Here is a 21,730-nt window from a genome sequence, read left to right as displayed (position 1 = left end):
ATGGAACACACAAGCAACTATCTACAGAATAGGAACCAAACCGGTTAAGGTCTTAAAATGTTCTATACCAGAACAAATCCTGTTAGGAATCTCAATCTCTGTTAGGAGATAAGTCCGATTAAAGACTACCTTGCTAGAGGATTTTAGATCCATAGATGTGAACCACCTTGTTAGAGGATTTACAAAAGGCTTTTGGGCCTACCTGGTTAAGGGCTACAAACTTGTCAAAGATGTGAGTAATCAACAAGTGTATGATCTATCAAATAGCACAGATTGCTTGGTTAGATCCTTGATAGCTCATTCCTAATGCTTTCCAGCATTACTTTAGTCTTGTACACATTCAAACTCTCTCTATCTCATCGACCCCCTTAAACCCTAGCAATAGCATTGACCACAATAACAACAGTAACCTAAAACCCTAGACATGATGTCCTTATAAAGGAGTCTGATTTCATGTCAGTCCAATAGGATTACAATACAATTTCCTAGGTTCAATGTATCTAGACATATTCTAGTAACACGACACAAAAAGCACCGTAAAAGTGTCAGCACCATCAAACAATTGGTGGATGGTCACTCATCACAAAATGCCAGTTGGTAACTCATCACAGAGTATTACCGGTTCATACAAAATACCGGTTGCCAGTTTGTCAAAAATGAAGACCGGTAAAAATGTGTTATGCCGCTTTGATCCCTCATACCACTTGGAATCCGCAAACCACTTGGGGTTGACATGCCGCTTCAGACCAGGAAACACATTCTGCAAAACACCAATAGTCTAAAGACTATAATACAACATACTAATTGGAACAAATACCGGTTGATCTCTAACTCATACATACAAAGGAGATCTCAATGCAAGTGCGTGTCCATCAATGACAATCACAACATAATCATCAAAAATGTCAACAACAGGATTGCTTTGAAAGCTAGAATTTCTCCACCAATTTCATTACCATAAGAAATCTTTGGAAGTTTTCCTTTGCCCATATCGTGTGGGGGATATGGAAAGAGAGAAACAATAGAATTTTGAGGAATGAAACTAACATCCTAGAAGTGGTTTGGCTCAAAGTTAAAAACATATATGTTGAGAATGTGATGATCAGGGGAGTGCAATGTTGTAGCAACAAGGAGGATTTTGATGTTCTCAAAAGATGGAATATCCCTACCTCTTTGAGCACTGACATTAACCAAATCAAAATAAGCCTATGTTGCTAGTCTTTCCCCCCTAATGAGTGGTTCAAGGCCAAACTTGATGCAGAGGCTAAAGGAAACCCAGGTCCGACTGGTTGTGGTGGCATCATTCGTAATGGGGCTGGCTTTTATACAGGAGCAGTCGCCTATCCTTTAGGTATTCAAACCAATAATTTACTGGAAGCTATGGGGGCACTTCAAGCTATTAAATTAGCCTCCAAGTTAGGGGTTAATTTTCTTTGGTTGGAAGGTGACTCTAAAAACATAATTAATTGCCTTATTGGCAATCATCAACCCTCGTGGACCATCGAGAAAATCATAGACTCTGCCAGAAATCTGCTAAAGGGTTTTAAGAAATGCCACATCACACATATCTTCAAAGAGGCTAATTGAAGTGCAGACTAGGCGGCCAATGCAGCAGTATGGAGCGAAACTATAATTACTTGGAATGGCAAAATGGATCTATCATGTGCAGCACGTGATATAGTTATTTATGAAAGATTACATGGTAAGCAGGGACATATTTAGTATCATTTTCCGAAGTGAAAAACAATGTCGTGGCAATAGGCATTAGCTCTGCAGGTTATCGAGGAAGAAGTAAAGTCATAATTGTAGTGAAATCTCATATCCTTTATGGGCAATTTTAACCCTCCCCAACAACTACATTAGAAATTTCTATAGTAATCGAAGTGGCTCTCATAGAGACTCTGGAAAGAAGAAAGTTATCAGTTTGAAGCTTTAGATTGAAATTAACAGAACAATGGGAGGTAAAAGGAAGAGAATAGAGGCGACTACCATTGAGAAATGGAAAACTCATCTACAAGTTTGGAGCATCCTCCATGCTGCCAAGATGACAAAATTTATGGAGAAAATGCAGGAGAAACGACCTAAAATCACCAAGATTTTCAAGAAGGGGTGGAATGAAGGGACTCTCACAATCGGAAACAAGAAGATCAAAGTGACTGAGACAATGATAGGGGAGGTCACTGGCATTCCAATGGAGGGCATCAAGTTTTATAGGGGCATAAAAATCTCTGATGTTGCTGTGAAGAAGTTCCCAAAGACTGAGGAGGAAAGGGCTAAGCTGGTGAAGGGCAGCCAGACCTACTTTTCGCCTAAGGTAATCAAATTAATTTGGCAAAAGGTTTTACTTGCCATTATGGAGTTTATCATGCTTGATGGTAGATATACTAGGGTTTATAGCTACCACTTTGTTCTGCTAAATCATTTTAGGCACAAGAATAAGATTTATCTTCCCTACTATCTTTTCTTACCCCGTAATGCAAGGATTAAGGATACCATTTCTAATCGCCACATTAAACCTGCAATGCATGAAGGCTTGACGGTGATTTTGTATACTCACATCAAGAACGTGACCATCCAGATGAATATTGCAGAGATTTCTGACTCGGATGAAGATTTTGATGAGTCAAAAGAGGAAGGAGGTGACAGATATGATACGGAAGCAGAGCCTGAAGATGACCCCCAAATGGTTGGAACAAGCAGACGAAAGAAAAAATTGGAACAAGGGAGACAAAATAGAGGGTTTTCTAAAAATAAACAGAGAGGGGAGGATGATAGTTGGAATGAGGAGGAGGAAGGGAGTGACGATGACACGGACACCGGAAGTGAGGAGGCTCAAACCCAGGTGAGCCTAAAATAGAAAATGAAGAATTCAAAAGGTAGGGAGGTGGAAGAAAGGTCGTCTCTCAGGTCTGATTTGAAGAAGAAGAGCACCATGGAGGAGGACATGACAATGAAAGATGATCAAAACACTGAGGATAGAGAGGTTAGTCTGGAGGTCAATCTTAATACCATGGATGTCAAGAACCAGGAAGAGCATTAAGTGGGCATAGGCCTTTGCATAAATAATAGGATGAAGAACTTCAAACAAGCGCTCAACTAGATTCAAAAGGAAATCGAGGGCATAAAAGTCAAGCAAGCCCATGAAGCTGGGAAAATTGAAACCTTAAAGGCCCTAGGTTTCAGAAAATTCAATTCCCTCCCAAAATGTCTTAGTGAGCTAACCAAGGCAATTGGCATTACAGAGGAGATTATAAATGCCAACCGCAATAGTTTTACTTGCCTAGAAAATAGAGAAGATGCTATTGATCACAAACTAGATGGTATTGAGATCACACTTTAAAAAATTGGGGAGCAGAGCCATAGGATCCTGAAGGCTGCCTCGGCGAGCATTAAAACCCTTGTCCACAAGCTGGAGAGCTACCAAGGGGAAAAGGTTGCAGAGGGTATTATTGAGGTCAAAGATGACACCCCTGAGGATAAGGAAACTGGGCTTGGAAGAAGAACCAGAGCCAGTACTAAAAGGATGCAGAACTAGAGCAAAGAAATAGAGGACATCAAGCGGGCTGCAGAAACTATGGATTAGTTGGAGTTGGAAGCAGTGGAGATGCTTCAAAATTTGACCTAAGCCCGAGCTTTTGTCGGTCATTTTTGGTTTTTAGTCTGTTTTGATCTTTTACTTGCTGGCATTTTGTACGCCAACTGTCTTTTCTTTAGCTGATGTCTTTTGTTTAGTTGTGCATTAATGCTTATCTTTTGATTTTTCTTATGTTCTAGGTTTTAGGGACCCATCAAAACCTGTTTTCCCTTAATCAAAAACAAGAGGATGGAACAACAATCTTTTGTGACAATGTTTCATCAATTGCATTAAGAGAAAACCTTGTGTCTCATGGAAGAAGCAAACACATTGAGACCAGGTATCCCTTAATTAGAAGTCTAGATAATGGCAAAATAAGAATGGATTTTTGTAGGTCTAAGTAGTATCTACCAAACATTTTCACCAAGCTATTGAGTAGAGACAACTATGTGCCTAAGGAGAAATTTGGGCGTAGCTGATTTGGATCATGATTGATTTTGTTTGTTGGCTCAAGACAAAGGGGGAGTGTTGGAATTTATTGCCCTGAGCCTGTAAATATGCCTCCCCCGTATACTCCACCAACCTATCAGAAGTGCAGTAGCAGCGACAACCTGGAGGAAGACTATGTTGGGATCTTCATCCCATTTGTTCCTAACGTGAACAATGACTGCAGAGGAGTTAATGAAGGTAACTGAGTTTTAATTTGAATTTGAGGGGTAATTTTTTTGTGGACAGCCCCAAGACAAAAGAGTAGAAAGTTCTCCAAAATGTGTCAAAGAAGAAGAAGCAACATAAGGAGAATGTGCAGCAACTAGACAACATCCTGAGTAGAGAAAAAGAATCTTTGTAAAAAGCAACAACATGTAAATGAGCATGTGGTTTATCAATTGAGGAGAGATTTCTCCTTATCGCTACTAACAATGTGCAGCTCCAAGTGAGCATTAGTTTCTAGTGAGCTTAGAGAAGCTTTATTTTTTTATGGTTAAATGCATCTCCTGATCACTTCCTATAGATTAGAAATTAGTAGTTATTTTTGAGTTAGTAGTTATGTATTTTTGTTTTTTTATTTCCATTCCTTTAATAGAAAGAAAAATAAATTGCATGTCTCCTAGTTTTATTGTTGGATTTTGTTGATTTGCAATCCCAGTTGATTGGGAAATAGAGTTGTAGTCTCTATAGTTTGGATCCTAAGCTTGAATGCTCATAGCCTGAGAGATTTTATTCTTTGTACACGCGAATGTTCCAATGATATTCAACTTGGGTTTAGTCTTCTGTAGCTTCAAAAGCATCAATCTCCTTCAGATTTGTGATCTCACTTTTATGGCTTCAAATTCTATTCAGCACCCACGATCTTCAAACAAAATATACCTACTCTCTTTTCCCTTGACTACCTTCTTTTATGAAATGATATATTATGATCTTGGACATGATCAGTTGCGACCCTTCTTTTATTTCGATCTAGGTATTTACTTTCTTTAACCATGTGATCTCCTCTTCCTACAATTTTCTTTAAAAACTTCTTCGATCACTCCAGTTTATGCAGCGACTCTTCAACTTTGTCTTCTTCCTATCTCATTATATCCTTGCAACAACTTCAACAATATGCACTGATCTTTTGTAAACTCAATTCACTGAGAGTCTTTCTGCTCTTTTCTTGGCACAAATTTTTTTTTAACTTCTCTCCCATGATCTTACTACTTAGCTCTGATACCACTATGAATGGTTGGAAGGACATGAATAAAAAATAATTTATCAAATGCATACACATAGAAATTAACCAAAATTATACACAGACACATAAATTTAGAAATAAACACATAGAAAATATGAATGTGCTGCTGCAAAATAAAATAATTTTATTTGTTTTACAGAATTGATTTTTACATCTCTTTTATAAAAAAGTTTAGAAAATTATAGAATAAAAAAGATAGTATGATAAGCCATCGTAACACTCAATATGCATGACTAAAGGAAATAAATATAGATTCAAGGCTCACAGTGGCAAACTGAAGTTTAACGGTGGAACTGGAGGTTGACTTGACTATAAATGGTAGAAACTAGGAGAAATTACACTCCAACACTACCAAGTAAGTAGTGCAGAGTTGGTTTTTGTTTTTTTTAATGTTTATGGGCTAATGAAAATAGAAGACAAGCTAGCTACGTGGAAATCCATTACTACAAAAATTAAAGACATGAATGGTCAAGATCTTATAATCAGGGGTGACTTTAAGGCAATCCTTGACTTGAGTGAAAAAAGTGGGGGTCTGACCAAGATCAATAAGATCATACAAGACTTCAAAAAATTTGTTGATGAAGCTAGGGTGGTGGATTGCACAACCAGTAATGCAATTTTTACATGGAAAAATAGGCATATTGGGTTTGTTAATGAAGAAAACAATTAAAGAATGTGCAGATGAAGAAAACAAAAACCAAAAGACAAATGAAGGAAACATATAATACATGTTTTTGTAAGATGGTTCACCCATTGGCTACATCCACTATAAGAAGGGGAAATTACATATTGATCATTGTTTGAAACATATATATACATTTGTAGTAGCTAAAGTATTCAGCAAGCCATATTATGTTTACAATCTTCATACATATAAGAAATCACCCAAGAGAAATGTGAAGAGATTGGTAGAAAGAGAGAAGAGAAGTCTATTGGGCTTCATATACCCAACAATCTCCCACTTGAAGCTCAATGGCTACTACAACATATGAAACATTCTCCCTCTTCAAGCTCATTGTCACATCTTGATAATGCTGAGAGAAGCTCTACAAAACTTGAACTTATCTTTGGTAACTATGTTTGTCAATGCATCAGCCAGATTAATTGTGGTGTCAATATTTACAACCTGCATTTTTCCCTCTTCAACCACATGGTGAATGAAGTGATGTCTCAACTCAATATGCTTACTGTGTTGATGAAATATAGGATTTTTTAGCCATTTGAATGGCGCTTCTACAATCACAGAACAAAGTAAACTTATCTTGTTTTCACCTCAAATCACTCAGCAAGCACTACAACCAAATCATATTGTTTGCTCCTTCATATAGAGCTATGTATTTAGCCTCAAATGTGGAAAGAGACATGGATGGTTGCAATCTAGAAACCCAACTATTAGCTACTCCAACAAGTGTAAAAACATAAGCATGCGTGGATCTTTGTTTATCCAAGTTTCCACCCAAATCAGAATCAACAAAACCTTGAAGTTGCTCCTTATTCTAGCTGAAACACAAAGGATAATCTAATGTGCCTTTTAAATATCTCAAAATCCATTCAACTGCTTCCCAATGAGGTTTTTCTGGATTACTCATGAACCTGCTCACAATTCCTATTGCATGAACAATATCCAAACGAGTGCAAAATATGGCATACATAATAATACCAGTCGTTGAACAATATGGAATGACTTTCACGAATTCTTGATCTTGTGGAGTCTTGGGACACATATCAGAAGATAAGTGAAAATAATGTGCTAGGGGAGTGCTGACAACCTTGGCTCTAGCCATTCCAAATTTGTCTACAAATTTGTCAGTGTATTTCTTTTGAGATAATTTAACTTCCTTCTTTTGTCTGTCCCGAATAATAGTCGTCCTAACAATTTTCTTCATTGTCCCTAAATCCTTCATTGCAAATCTAGTAGCCAATTCTTTCTTTAATTCATGAACAATCCTCGTGCTTGTTTCGGCTACCAACGTATCATCAACATATATCAAAAGTATAAAAAATTCACCATTTGGAAGTTGTTTATAGTAAACACATGGATCAGATTCGCACTGTATGAAGTTATGCTCAATCATGAAGAGATCAAATTTAATATACCAAGTTATCCTAGAGCTTGCTTGAGCCCATACAAACTATGCTTCAACCTGCAATAGTGATGTTCCTGCCCCTATTTTACAAATCCTTAAGGTTGCTCCATGTAGAATTCTTCATAAATATTGCCCTGAAGAAATGTAGTTTTGACATCAAGTTGCTCCAACTCAAGATCCCAAACAGCTAGGAGACCCAAGACTATTCGAATCATTGTCATCTTCACAACTAGTGAAAAAATTTCATCGAAATCTACTCCTTGTTGTTGAGTATACCCCTTTACTACCAACCTGGCTCAATATCACTTCTTTCCTCCTTCTTCCTCTTTCAATTTGTATATCCATTTGTTCCTTAATGCCTCCCAATTGGGTGGAAGGGACACTAGATCCCATGTCTGGTTTGTGAGTAATGAGTTCAATTCCTCAAGTATGGCATCTTGCCATTTATCACAATCATCATTTTTACAAGCTTCTTTATAGTTTGCGGGCTTTGTTTGATCAAAGATTAACAGGATGGGCTCTTCTTCTTCACAAAATAGCAACCCATAATTTGAAAACTTGGTAGGAGGTTGATGATCCCTGGTAGACCTTCACAACTGAGTGTGCTCTGAATGCAAATTACCTCTCTGTAAATTATTCTCACTCAAGGGCTGTAAGATAGACAGTGAATGATCTGTATCATCTGGTGAGAATTCACCACAACCTCGTTGCTTTGGACCTTTTAAAACTTCAATAGATGATGACAAATTACTACCAGTGCTAGAGTGCATAGGATAGGGTGGGTCTGAAACTGGTAAATGCTCGTGATTATGACCACGATCTGCACTTCAAATGTCTCTACCAAGATGCGAGTTAACAACACACTGTGAACACATCGTAGGGGGAATTGAATTTAGCATTTGAAATTGGTGACATGAATTGGCAAGCATTGTCTCTTTGCCATGGCATGAAGGGTGTAAGCCAATGTAGGAAGGTGGCTTTAAACCAAGAAAAGAAGACTGTGCCACAAGTCGTGAACGCTGCCCTATGCTAGATCGTGAATCTTCATTTGAAACCCCTATTCCAAGTCATGCTGACTTTGTAATAAGCCATGGTAGGCTTGTTTCAAGACATGATGGCTCTGGGGAGATCCGTGAGAGGTCATTATTGGGCTTCTCAAATTCTACACCACTCTGAGTGTTCCCAGAGGACTGTAAACTTGAACTAGATGTAACAGATGGCATATTAATAATCGTCGGAGCTCCCACTTGATGGGAAGATTGGTGTAAAACACCAATATTATGAACTGATGAGGAAAAATTTTCAAAAAAAGACAGAGGAACATACTCTGTGTCGGATTTATTTTTAATTTGCAGCACTAGAAAAAAATTTTCATTGAAAATAACATCTCTACTGTGAGTAAGTTTCTTATTGCCTGGATCCCACAACCAGAAACCAAATTGTTCTTCATCATACCCAACAAATATGCACTCCTGCGATTTGGGATCCAACTTAGACCTTTTCTGTTTAGGAACATGCATGAAGGCTTCACATCCAAAAACCCAAATATGTGAGTAGAAAATTCTCTTACCTAGCCATTCCTCTTTTGGAATACTGAAATCCAACTGAGATGAAGGGCTTTGATTGATCAAATACACTACTGTGTTGCAAGCCTCTACCCAAAACTCTTTACCTAAATCTGCATTAGATAGCATACACTGATCCCTTTCAAGTATTGTCCTATTCATCCTCTCTGCTACAACATTTTCTTGAGGAGTGAAAGGAACAATCTTAATCCTTCTAATACTCTTATCAGCACAAAAAGTATCAAATTCTAGTGAAAAAAATTCTCCACCATTATCCCTTTGTAAACACTTAATCTGATGCGCAATCTGATTCTCAATTAAGGATTTAAAAACTTTAAATTTAGAGAATACCTCAGATTTATTAGAGAGCATATAAATACAAAGTTTCCTTGTACAATCATCAAGAAAGGTGACAAAATAGTTAGCTCCTCCAATGGAGGTTACCTTAGTAGGTCCAAAGATGACGGAAAAAATAAGCTCCAAGGTGTGGTCTTCTTTTCACAACCGAACTTCAAGAAGTTGACCCGCTTCTATTTTCCATAAAGGCAATGTTCAGAAAATTCTAAATCCACAACTTTGAGACTTGGAAGTTGATCATGTGTGAGCATAACATTGAGTCCTTTCTTGCTTAGGTGTCCAAGTCTTTGATGCCAAAGGCTTTCTTTGATATCTTCAACTGCCATTGCAACTCCCACTTCAACATGACTTTCGAATACATAGAGACTACCCACTTTGTTACCCTTGGCATTCAACATGGATCCCATGGTCACCTTCCAAGTATCCAGAAGAAAATTAACATGAAATCCTTGTGCAAAAAGCTAACAAACAGATATCAAGTTTCTTTTCAACTTTGGGACGTGTCTAACATCTTTTAACAACCATGGTTTTCCACTTTCCAATGGTAACAAAAAGCCACCTTTGCCAATAATTTCACAAGCTTTGTTGTCACCTAAAAAAAAGTTTCCAAAATGACCTTCTTGGTAGTTTATGAACGCCTTCCTGCATGAAGTAGCATGGTAGGATGCACCGGAATCAAGCACCCAAGAGTCTAAAGTGATGTCCGTTGTTGATAGGATTAGAACACTGTCATCTTTGTCATAGGCAATATTAGCTTTGCTGTCCCATACCTTCTCTTGTGCCTTCTTGTAAAACTAACAATTTTTCTTTGTGTGGCCAAACTTGCCACAAAACTAGCAATCTCCATTTCTCCCCCTGGACTTTGATCTTTTGGCAGATTTGGATCTCCTACTATTATTATTTTTTGCCTCTATCATGACTTACTCCCCTATTGTTAATGCTCACCACGGCTAAGGCATCACCCAATGAGGACTCTTGATTATTTCTTCTCGTATCTTCGCTAAGAAGAGTAGTCGCTACATTATCAAAAACTAATTTATTCTTATTGGACACTGAAGGGGTAATTGCTATCACAACTCCATCCCATCTACTTGGTAAAGAACATAACAAAATGACAACTTTATTCTCATCATCTTGAGTCATGACTACTAAAATTGCTTGATTGATAAGAGTGTTAAATTTGTTGAGATGATTTGCCATGAGCCCTCCTTCCCTCATCTTTATCTACCATATAAATTTTTCATGATAAAAAATTTGTTTGTAGTTGATGCCATTTCATACATGGATGCAAGTTTATCCCATAACTCTTTTGTTGTCTTTACAGCCAAAACATAAAAAAGAACATTACTAGACAACGAAAGAAAAATTGTTTCCCTTACCTTCTTATTTAATTTCTCCCACTCTTCATCAGCCATTGTTGTTGGGTTCTTCAATTTCCCTTGAAGCACAAGTGAAAGAACCTATTTAATCAACAATGATTCCATCTGCACTTTCCATAAACCGAAATTCTGCTCTGTAAATTTCTCTATCTTTCCTTCCTCCATTGTTCTAGAAATTCTTTAACGAATTCCAATCAACTTCATCTGAGCTCTGATACCAATTGTTAATGAATAAAATAATTAAAGAATGTGCAAATGAAGAAAACAAAAACCAGAAGACAATTGAGTGAAACACATAACACAGGTGTTTTAACGTGATTCACCAATTGACTACGTCCACTATAAGCAAGTGAAATTATATATTGATCTCTGTTTAAAATAGATACTAAAGTCTTCAGCAGTTTAATCTTCATACATATAAGAAAGCACTTGAAAGAAATGCGAAGAGACAGACAAAAAAAAGAAAAAGAAAATCTGTTGAGCTTCATATACCCAAACACGGTTTACCAATATCTTAGAAAGGTTGGATCACTACTTACTATCTCAAAACTAGCTAGCGGATGGGTACATGATGGAAGCTAATATTCCTCCAATTTTGGTTTTTGACCAGTTTCTCCTTCACGACCAAACAAAAGATTGTTCAAGTTAAAGATTGTTCAAGTTTGAGAGTATGTGGTGGCAAGAGGATAATTTAGTTCATCTATTAGAAGCATAGTGGAAGGAGAACCAACTAAGGCACAAACATCAGGAATTACCTGCCAGGAAAGTATGCTTTTGGAGAGACAAGGCGTGTGAAAAATCGCTCAGGTCTGAGACTTGAATACTAAATTCGTCAATGCACTGTCAGGTCTGAGACTTGAATACTAAATTCTTCAATCTACTGTCAATAGCTAGAAGAAACTAGAACAAGATTGATGAAATATTCAGATTGGATGATGTTGTGGTTAGAAGTAGAGCGGATATAGAACTGGAGGTAGTCAATTATTTTAAATGTTTTTATCTAACAATGCAACAAAGAACCCTAATGAGGACATTCCTTTCTTCTCATATATTCTACCAATTATTTTGGACTCAGACAAGACCATGCTAAACACCCCATTCTTCCTGGAAGAAATTATATGTACTACTTTCCAATTACACTTAGATGAATTACCCGGGCCTGACGGATTCTTAGCATCCTTTATCCAAAAATCTACTAGTTTAATTAATGAATTACCCGGGCTTGACGGATTGTTAAGAAATTAAATCTACTAATTTAATATGATATACAAATATCTTGAAGATTAAATAAGTATATGTATAATCCATTATTAATAATTGATTTTTTTTTTAATATGAAAATAAAAAATAAAAGGATATAATTATTATTTTTAACTAACGTTCTATTCGTTAGGCTTAACAACTAGCCTATTTTACACTCTCTTTTTTATTCTAAATAAAAAAAATTAATATAGATAATTCTTATAACCTTAATATCAGTCAATATATCTATCAATTTCTTTGTAATATTAAATATTTTATTATGATAATGTTTATTCAATGACACACTTAAAATCATCATGAAAAATATGAAATTTAAATTTAAAATAGATGAACTAGATTGTGGGTGTGATTCAATCCAATGGACAAGTCTTGTGTACAACCTAACCTTTCAAAAAAACATGAACCGATTTTAATCTAAGGTGGTGGAGAAAGTAGCTCTTAAGAGAAAGTAGATCTTAGTGATACAATCAGATTTTGAATCAGTCAACATACAGGATAATTGAAATAAATTGCTGAGACCATATATTTGCAACATTAATGTAAATAAGTAGTATAAACTGAAAGAGATTAGAATACATGTATGCAGTGTTATCTCCGAGAATAACAAAATCAGAATTGTTGTCCATATATACAACCACATTTGCACTCATATCGAACCATAGAAAAAAAGGCACTTAAGAGATCAACCCACAATCAAATTTTCATTGGTCTTTCAACAATTTGTTAAATTTAACTTGCACTGCATAACCAATGACATAAAGTGCACCAGCCTTACACTATCATATTTCATAACCAAATACAAATCAACAAGAGAAGAGCTGAAAGCATAACATATTCCAGAGCTTTCTAAGATTTATTTCTTCTCCCCTTCCTTTGTTCACCATCCATGCATTAATTATTGAAATTTGATGAGAGCGAGGTGTGACAGGAATCTCAAGCAGAAGCGAGTCACTCTCAATGTGACCTACATAGCATTGCACGCTACAATTGGTGCACTTGAGCTCAACATCACCTTTCAATTCCTGGAGAAACCCCATATACAACGTAAGGTCCTCATTGACAAAGCATATCATCACTGAACTGTGAGACATTTTCAATCTCATCCTTGAAGGACACCCACCACTGCCTCCTAAACCTGTTGAACTGTTGGTACTGTGCGGCAAAGTCCAGCTCCATGAAGACTCATGTCTTGCCCTAATAATGTTTAAGGAATTTTCAAAGGATTTTATGATAGACTCCACTACGGCTACATCATTCTGGTCTCCCAGCCTTGCACATAATATCAGCTGCCGCAATTTATTCTTTAAGCCCTGCGGGTATAGAAAACAATAGCAAATGATTGTCAATAGACGTTTTGATTTGTCTATGATGGATTCACTGTGCAGGCGATATCAAGCTGTGTTCATATGTTGGAAATATTATAGCGCCTTTCTGTAAGGGTGGGTAGTGTTGAAAATCAATTAATGCAGGAGAGAGAATTTCAATTTTTTGATGATATAATTTGAATTTACAGTAAGAAGCATGTGGATATATTTTATTCTAATTTTCATTTTTACGGTTTTTTTGATGATAGAATTTGAATTTACAATAAGAAGCATGTGGATATATTATATTCTAATTTTCATTTTTACGGTTTCTAAAATATTTTAGAGATGAAAAGTGTAAAAATTGTTGAAAATTTTGAGTCGATTTAACAATATTTTTAATATTAAATATTTGATAACTTTAATGTTCCGTTTTTTTTTGGTTTTTTTTTTTCTGTAAATCGCTAGTTTTAAAAGGAAGTTAATATAAAAGTTAAAATCAATTTAAAAAACATATCTACCTATTATTATTATTATTGCATACTCATTAATATGATTATAAAGTAAAGTAAAACAAAATTTTATGTAAATTAAATTATTTTACATATAAATGGATTTAAAAGATCTATAATTTGATTATTATTTGTAATAATCACCTCTACGTGCTCGTTATTTTTTTTTTCATTTTTAATTTTATTATACAATTAATATCCTTTTGATTGATCAAGCTATGTTTTTTCAAATAGAAGAACTACTTTCATTATCTTAATAAATTGTAGCAACAGAATAACTATAAAATCAGACACAAAATTATGAAAATAATGTGAAGAATGTTGGAGTAATTTGTTGACACACAATTGAATATTCATTCATTGAAATAATATTACAAAACCTTCTTCATCATATGATCAAGAATCAACTGATCGAAGACAAAAGATAAATACAGAGAAAATATTGAATATTGAGCGTTTTGGATTCTACCATACCATATTTCATTCCAAAACTAAAAAATTATATAAACAGAATCAGAAAAAACAGATATCTAATTACAATAACGATTTTTTTATTAAAAATCTTTACATGAAATTCGTTTCAGAAAATTATTGAGCTCTGCCTAGTAAAACGGATGTACAATAAAGTCATCGAGTGAAGTGAGAAAACCAAAATACCTTAACTTCATTCCATGTTTGTGTTTTGTTGACAGAAATTTGAACCTCTTTTAGCCGTTCCATCTCTCGGAGTCCTTCAATGCTCTGTAGTTGCCAACAACCCGCTGCGTAAAACTTTTCTAGGGATTTCATACGTCCATCACCTGCTAACCCTAAAACATTCTCCAGAGAACCCGAACTTTCTTCCCTTGCCAACCATTTTAGCTCACGGCACATGCTCACATCTACTTCTCGGAGGTTTGGAAGCTTCTGAAGTCCTTTCAACCTTTTCAAGTCGTAGCAGTGTTTGGCACATAGCTTTTCCAGTGAGCTCATCGATTCAAGACTGGGCAAGTCCTTCAATTGCTCACACCCTCCAATGTCCAGTACTCTTAGGTGAACACATTGATAGAGCCCAGAGACCATCTGCACTGCCCTGCAATCGCTCAAATCTAGCTTTACCAGTGTTCTTGGTAACTCCTTGACAGATGCTAGATTATGGCAGCTTGAAAGGTCAAGATTTTCAAGATTGGGACAAAGTTTCTCCGAAATGCTTATTGTGGATATTTTTGTCCCATGGAGGCTTATTCGTTTAAGCAGAAACATGGGTTGTGAAAATGAAGCACCCAGCTCTATCTGTTCAGAAACATTTCTTAGTGGAGAGTCTCTTACAACGAGAGAGCCAAGACTCTGCATTTCTCCCACTCCTGGCAAAGAGACTGCTTTTGATTCCGATATCTTGAGTCTTTCTAAGCTCGTCAACCTTCCGACTGATTGAGGCAACTCTTTGAGGAAAGGGCTGCCTAGCTTGAGATCTTTCAAAAAACATAGCTCCTCAATTTTATCTGGCAACTCTTTCAAGCTCGTTCCTTCCACATTTAGGGCTCTTAGAAGCTGCTGATGGTCGACGTTGATAGGCAGGGCTTCTACTTTCTTACAGCTTTTAAGGTTTAGGTACTCCAGTTTAAAACTATTTTCTAGAACATTGCTAGATATAATCAGTTCGGCGCAATCTTTCAAACACAGATATTTAAGGTTGCCAAGATTGTTAAAGGTTTCAGGGAGCTCCTTCAAATTCTTGCAGTAAGAAAGATTGATATGTTCCAGATTGGTTAAATTCCCTAGTTCGTGAGGAAGGAACTTCATTTTTTCGCATCCTATTAACTCCAGATGTTTGAGTGACTGCAAATTGCAAAATGACCCTGGCAGGGCCTTCATCGTGGAACAGAATATCTGGTCTTTGTTATCAGGCTTTCTCCTCAACACCAGCTTTTCTAGATACCTCAACTGTCCTATTGATTCTGGGAAGTCGGAAAGGATGCCATTAATGCTCAGCTCTCTCAATTCCACAGGCACCTGCATGAACATAACACGTTCCTTGTATTACGACAACTTCTATGTGAATTTTAAATAATAAAAGACTTCAACAAATTTTAAAATTAGTACTTTGGCATATATAAAACATGATTCTTTCACCGTCACTTTTATAATTCTAAAATAGTGAAGACTTTCATCAACTTATTTAGGTGGCTTATCTGACATCAAACTTATAAATTATAAAAACAATTCAAAAATTTAAGACACACTGTTTAACTCTGACCCTAAAACAAAAACTTAAAGCTTCAAAACTAGGGGAATACTTATTAGGAATATGACATTGAAAAGCAAAAGGTTGCAACCTTTGAAGCATGAGTACCTGAACTCCGCTGCCCCACAATGCTGTAAACTTCAATTGAGAAGTGAGCTCCAATACCCTTAAACGCTTGAGTGAAATCCACCAAGGAATCCGAGAGTATGGACAATTGCTCCAGCGAAGCCAGATCAAACCACGTGAAACTCTGCTGAATATATTTCTCACGTCATCGCCCTGTGTTATGAGAAGCTTTAGATTGTTCACAGCATCAAATACTCTATCATTTTCCTGGTAGCTGCACCTGTGCATATATGGCGATATACAAATCCCAAGCCGTGCTAATCTGGAAGGCTGTGAGCTTGCAAAATATCTCATTCCACGAACCTCCTCCTTTCGCTGCTTTCCACAAAAGAAAAATTAGGAAATGAAGTATTTGTTAGCAGAGAGTATTCCCACAAGCAGTAGAACTGTATAGGAAAATGGAGTTAGTATACAGATTTAAAAAATTTAAATGATCGATTTTATATAAAAAGACCGCCATGTCAATATTAAAATGAAGTTTGTAAGGTGTTAAATTTAACTGGTTAAAATATTGAATTTTTATTGTGAACATCTTTGTTTAGATCTGAAAGAGATTATATCTAATATAGAAATTTGAAGTTATGACTTTTAATCTTTCAGAATTTATTTTCAGTGACAATAAATAAATTTTAAAATTGTGACTGGTGATTTTTCTTGTGTGATTATTTATATGAAACTGATATTAATCTCATTGTTATACTCAAAAGAACATGTAACAAAATATCTACAAACCATTAACAATTTACAGAAATACTTAATCTAGTTTAGAGCTTATAGAGAAGAATAGAGGTTGAGTATCATACTGAGAGTAGTTCTTGCAAAACGGAAATATCGTAGGATTTCCAGAGGCGACATGGGTACTTTGAAGAATCCTCTTCTGCAATTTGTCTTCCCATGTCACGAAGATTATCATGCATTTTGATTATTTTTTTGTCATCTACTTCTACGAGGCATTTATCCTTTAGGGTTTGGATTCCCTGCATACCATTCCAGTTTGATCCATCCCAAACCCTAATTGCCAAGTCTTGGTCTTCCCCTACAAAGAAACAGGCAATGTCGAGAAAAATTTGTTTCTGGTGCCTGTCCAGAGAGTCGAAGCTTATCTTCAGCCTCTCCATTATTTCAGAGGGAAGTATTTTGGAAAGCTTATCTAATTGACAAATCCAAAAGGGCAAGTCTTTTCTATACAGCAGGGCACCAATAACCTTCAACGAGAGCGGCAATCCGTTGCAGACATTTAGATACTCTTCAACCAGGCGCTTATGTGCAGGTGGCGGGCTGCACTTGCGGAAAGCATGGAAGCAGAATAGCTCTTCCGAGTGTTTCCTACTGAGACCACGGACATCATAAATCAGGGAGACTCCGGAGCTTGAAAGATGGTCTCTGTTACGAGATGTTATTAAAATTAAACTGTCATATCTGAGCACATCTCTCAGTGACAAAAATGCATCAAGTTGATCCCTGTTATCAACATTATCTAGGACTATAAGAGCATGTGTTGAGGAAAGACAATTACGGAGAATCTTCTTGCCTTCATTGAGGTCGACATGATTTAAATCCTTGACAAGTCGAGCTTGCAACACATTTGAGGTGGCTTCTCTCATATCGAGAAAACTCGCTCCGCTGTAGCAGGAACGTTTGCGGTTGAAGAGCTCCGTAGCAAGTGTAGTCTTCCCCACTCCGCCACAACCAACTAAGCCCACAACTTTGACACGATGAGCTTGTCGCTCCGGTTGCTCTGATAACACTTTCTGCTCAAAATCTTGCACTGCGTCTTCAAGTCCAACTGGATTTTCAGCTACGTGCAACGGCGACTTCTCGACTTTCCGAGACACTTGTTGCACAATTTTTTCCAGCAGCTCTCCAAGGTCTCTGATTAATTAGAAACAATTATATCAAACTTGTATGCATTAGTTGAAAGCTCAACAAGTATATTAAACTAGAGAGAACACTATGAGGAGGAGGAGGAGAATGCAGTCATGTAATTTACTTCATACATCAGTGGAATGTCTACAGAAAGGTCTAACCCATCAATATCATTTTCTTTATTATTATCTTCTCTTCTAATGGCACAATCAATGATATTAATATCTTCTTTTCTAATTGCACAATCAAGTGAGATAACAGGAAATAATGGAAAGAATTTACTCAAATAAAACCAGTGAATATTAAATTCTAATCTAGCTCTTTAAAACATTTGAGATGTTTTTATTCAATGTATAATGTAAATCATGAATCCATCATGATTAATGAGAACCACTAACCATAATTGTTTAAGCCTAGTCTATATTTATACATTTTAAAATTCATTGATTAAAGTATATCAATTAAAAATTTATGTAGAGAAGAAATTTAGAGAATGTTAAAATATGAAAATGATATAAATGATAATGAAGATAATTAGATAGAAATAACAAAAAGAAATATATAGAATTAAAGTTTTAAGAGTAATTAGTTAATTATAATTTGCTTATACATAAAATGTTATTGGATTTTTATGATTTTAAACTCACTTACTATATTTCTAAAGTTTAATATGTGTACATTTTTTATATTTTTGTTAGTGATGTCAAATATGATATGAAATAAACAAATCCAAGGAACCTATATAGTGGAAAATTAAAAACCCTCGTTTCAATGGAGCTTATCATAATTTCGAAGGAACTAGGAATATATTAGAAGGGTGGAAAATTTATACAAGAAATCATGTTGAAATTGAGATGTTGTATACTTATCTTTCTTTATGCTTAGAAGGTGCAACTAAACAATGGTGTGAGTCATTACATAAGAATATTTCTTGCTTTCCATGAAATAGAATGAGATTTTTATATAGATGGGCTCAAGAAAGAAGATGATGTATAGGAAATGAAGGATAAAGTATATGTTATTTTTCTCTGAAGAGGTAAGATTACCTCCTACAATTTTATGTATGTAATCAAAATAAAAATATTAACTAAACAATTAGTTAAAAGATTATTGCTACAAGCAAGACACTCAAGATTAGTCAACTAGGGGATAAGGATAATAAAAAAAATTAAGGCCTAAAGTTCTCTAAGGATAAATATGTTTTCCAATCGGACTTTTGTACTTTAGATATGGATGGAATGAATATTGTTCTTAGTTAGAATTTGTTAGAATCTTTCATAACAATGTGTGTTAATGTGCAAAATAAGATCACAAAGCTTTGGTATAACAAGAAAAAACTTCTATTATAAGATATTATGCATAATGAAGTCTAATGAAATCTCAAGAAAGAGCGAGTTCAAGAATCTATAAAAGATTCCACCAATGATATTAGAAGATAAATAAGAGGAGAAAGATGTAGAGAGAAAAAAACATGCAAAGTAATTATCTTCATAATCTACAAGAAATTAAAACAAAAAAGGTGAATAATTAGATATTAAAAAGTTTGCATTATGTGTACATTGATAATATTGTGAGAGATAATAATCATAGACATAGGATAAGAGATCAAATCAACAATCTAATTACTATAAACCTACACATGCAATCAAAGGAACTATTATAGTAATTAGTGGAATCATAGTTCAGTAATAACGCAATAAATGAGGATTTGCCATGATATAGGAATAGAATCAAATGTGTGCATCAAAATATGAGTCAAGGGTTGGATTTGTGTATGATGAAGTTAAAACTATTGTGATTATCAACTTTGTAATAACTTATGATTGTAATACTACTTTTCTTCTTCTCATGTTTTGAGATGAAGCATATCAAAGATGGATTGCAAGTAGTGTACTTAAGGATATGATATAATACTACATATAGTTGTATGTAGATACAAACATGCAACACACATCCATTGAATTTGTTATGTTAGGTCATGTAGACAACTTGTGTAATTAATCAAGCCAAGTGTCAAGAAGGCCCTCCTTGAGATTACCCATTCTATTATATACTAAGACAAGATATATATTAAAGAAGTTGTTATCATTGTTAGGATATGTGTTGAGTATGGTATTGTATTTGGGATAGATATTCAAGGTATAACATGGTTTCATTTCTTCCATTAAGACTAGTATACAATACTACCCTACCTCAAGGGTTTATTCTATTTCTATATATAATAGATATTGGATAATATCTACCTACAATCATCTCTTGTGTGGTGTGAAATATTTATTGTACTTTAAATTATTACAACTATTACTTGTGTGTTTCTTGATAAAACCGAATGATAACATATAGGATTTATAAAAACTCAATAATATGAAAATAAATTTAACAAAATAAATCAAATATAATCCAAAACTAGATATATGTAAACTCTTAATTTATAATTATTTTGACGATGAAATCAACAAATAAAATTTAAAAAATCCAGAACTAATATTATTTTAACGCAAACAATAATAATTACTCTAAATAACAAGAACTTACATCACAATAGCTCTTCCTAACATTTTAACATAATATATTATTATTATTATCTATTGAATCAAAAATTTATATTCCAATATTGAACTGTACAACCCTTATAATACGAAAAGGATTCAGTTGATTTTAAATCAATGAAAAGAACTTTGTAACCCAATTTAAACAGTACCAACAATTAAGTGGTCCCTAATCTGTATCAGTTATTTATGGTTTGATATACATTTCAAATAAGAAAATCCATCAAAAATTGCATAAACCCTAGACCGTAATAAGAAGGCTAAAGCAATGCCCAATAAAAACAAAGCTCTCTAGTTAATTAGACTCATTACAGAACAGTTGAAAAATCCGCGTTTATTTACCCGTTGCAGGCGTCGAGCTCGTAGCCGCTGAGAGTTGAAACTCGATGAAGAGCCGTTTTCCATTTTCTGATAGTTATGGAGTCATATCTATTCTTTCTCTCGTGCATTTTCAAGGCTTTCGCATAGCGTCCTTTTTTGTCCATCCATCGCAGATGACAAGGCTTCACATTATAAAACACTGGAATTATGGGCGCTCCAGAATCCAACATGAGGCAAAGCTCCTCCAAACACCATCTAGATTTTGCATAATTCCTGGATAAGATGGCGATGTGGACGGAAGCTGTGGCTATTGCACTTTCAATTTGTCCCATTAGTTCAAAGCCTCGTTCCATTTCATCTCTATCCAGAAAAACTCGCATAGAGCCGTCTTGTGTGAGGCGATTATAAAGGAGACTAGCCAGTATTTTCTTCATGTCATCTCCATGGTGATTGATGAATACATCGTAACACCCATAATTTGTTGAGGACGAGGGAGTGTCTCCGCAGGAATCCATCACTAGACAGATAGAATGTGATGTATGATTGGCATTAGCAAAAATTTTGAAGGCAAACTCGACTTGAAATTGAAACAACCTGACTATGGAGGCAGAAGAGCCTAATGCGTTGGACTGACGATAACTTAAAGCACACTTGTTACATAGAAAATTCAGCCAACATTTGTGTCCATTGCTAGTATCAAATGTATTATTGATAGATTGTAGATCTCTAAGGTGAATCGTTTAGAACGAGGTTATCTTGGATAAAAGTTTACAACTTTTCCTCGTTCACCACATTCTTGCGTCCTTTTATATCTTACGCACCCAATTAGATATCAAGGACACCAAAATGCGACAAACGACAGATATATCAA

At 35.4% G+C, this 21,730-nt stretch overlaps 1 protein-coding gene across 1 annotated transcript; it reads right to left on the bottom strand.

Annotated features, from left to right (window-relative positions):
• Positions 1–8,460: 8,460 nt before the first annotated feature.
• LOC131042680 (disease resistance protein RUN1-like) lies at positions 8,461–21,374 on the bottom strand. Its single transcript, XM_059220414.1, has 6 exons — positions 20,881–21,374; positions 16,927–17,995; positions 16,106–16,438; positions 14,431–15,765; positions 12,839–13,267; positions 8,461–9,264 (listed from the first exon to the last, which is right to left on the bottom strand). The coding sequence occupies exons 1-6, from the start codon at positions 21,372–21,374 to the stop codon at positions 8,461–8,463; spliced, it is 4,464 nt and encodes a 1,487-aa protein (XP_059076397.1).
• Between the last annotated feature and the right edge of the window lie 356 nt (positions 21,375–21,730).

The sequence above is a fragment of the Cryptomeria japonica genome, chromosome 5, assembly GCF_030272615.1.
Source record: "Cryptomeria japonica chromosome 5, Sugi_1.0, whole genome shotgun sequence".
Classification (NCBI taxonomy): Eukaryota; Viridiplantae; Streptophyta; class Pinopsida; order Cupressales; family Cupressaceae; genus Cryptomeria; species Cryptomeria japonica.
This window is presented reverse-complemented; position numbering and strand designations above follow the sequence as displayed.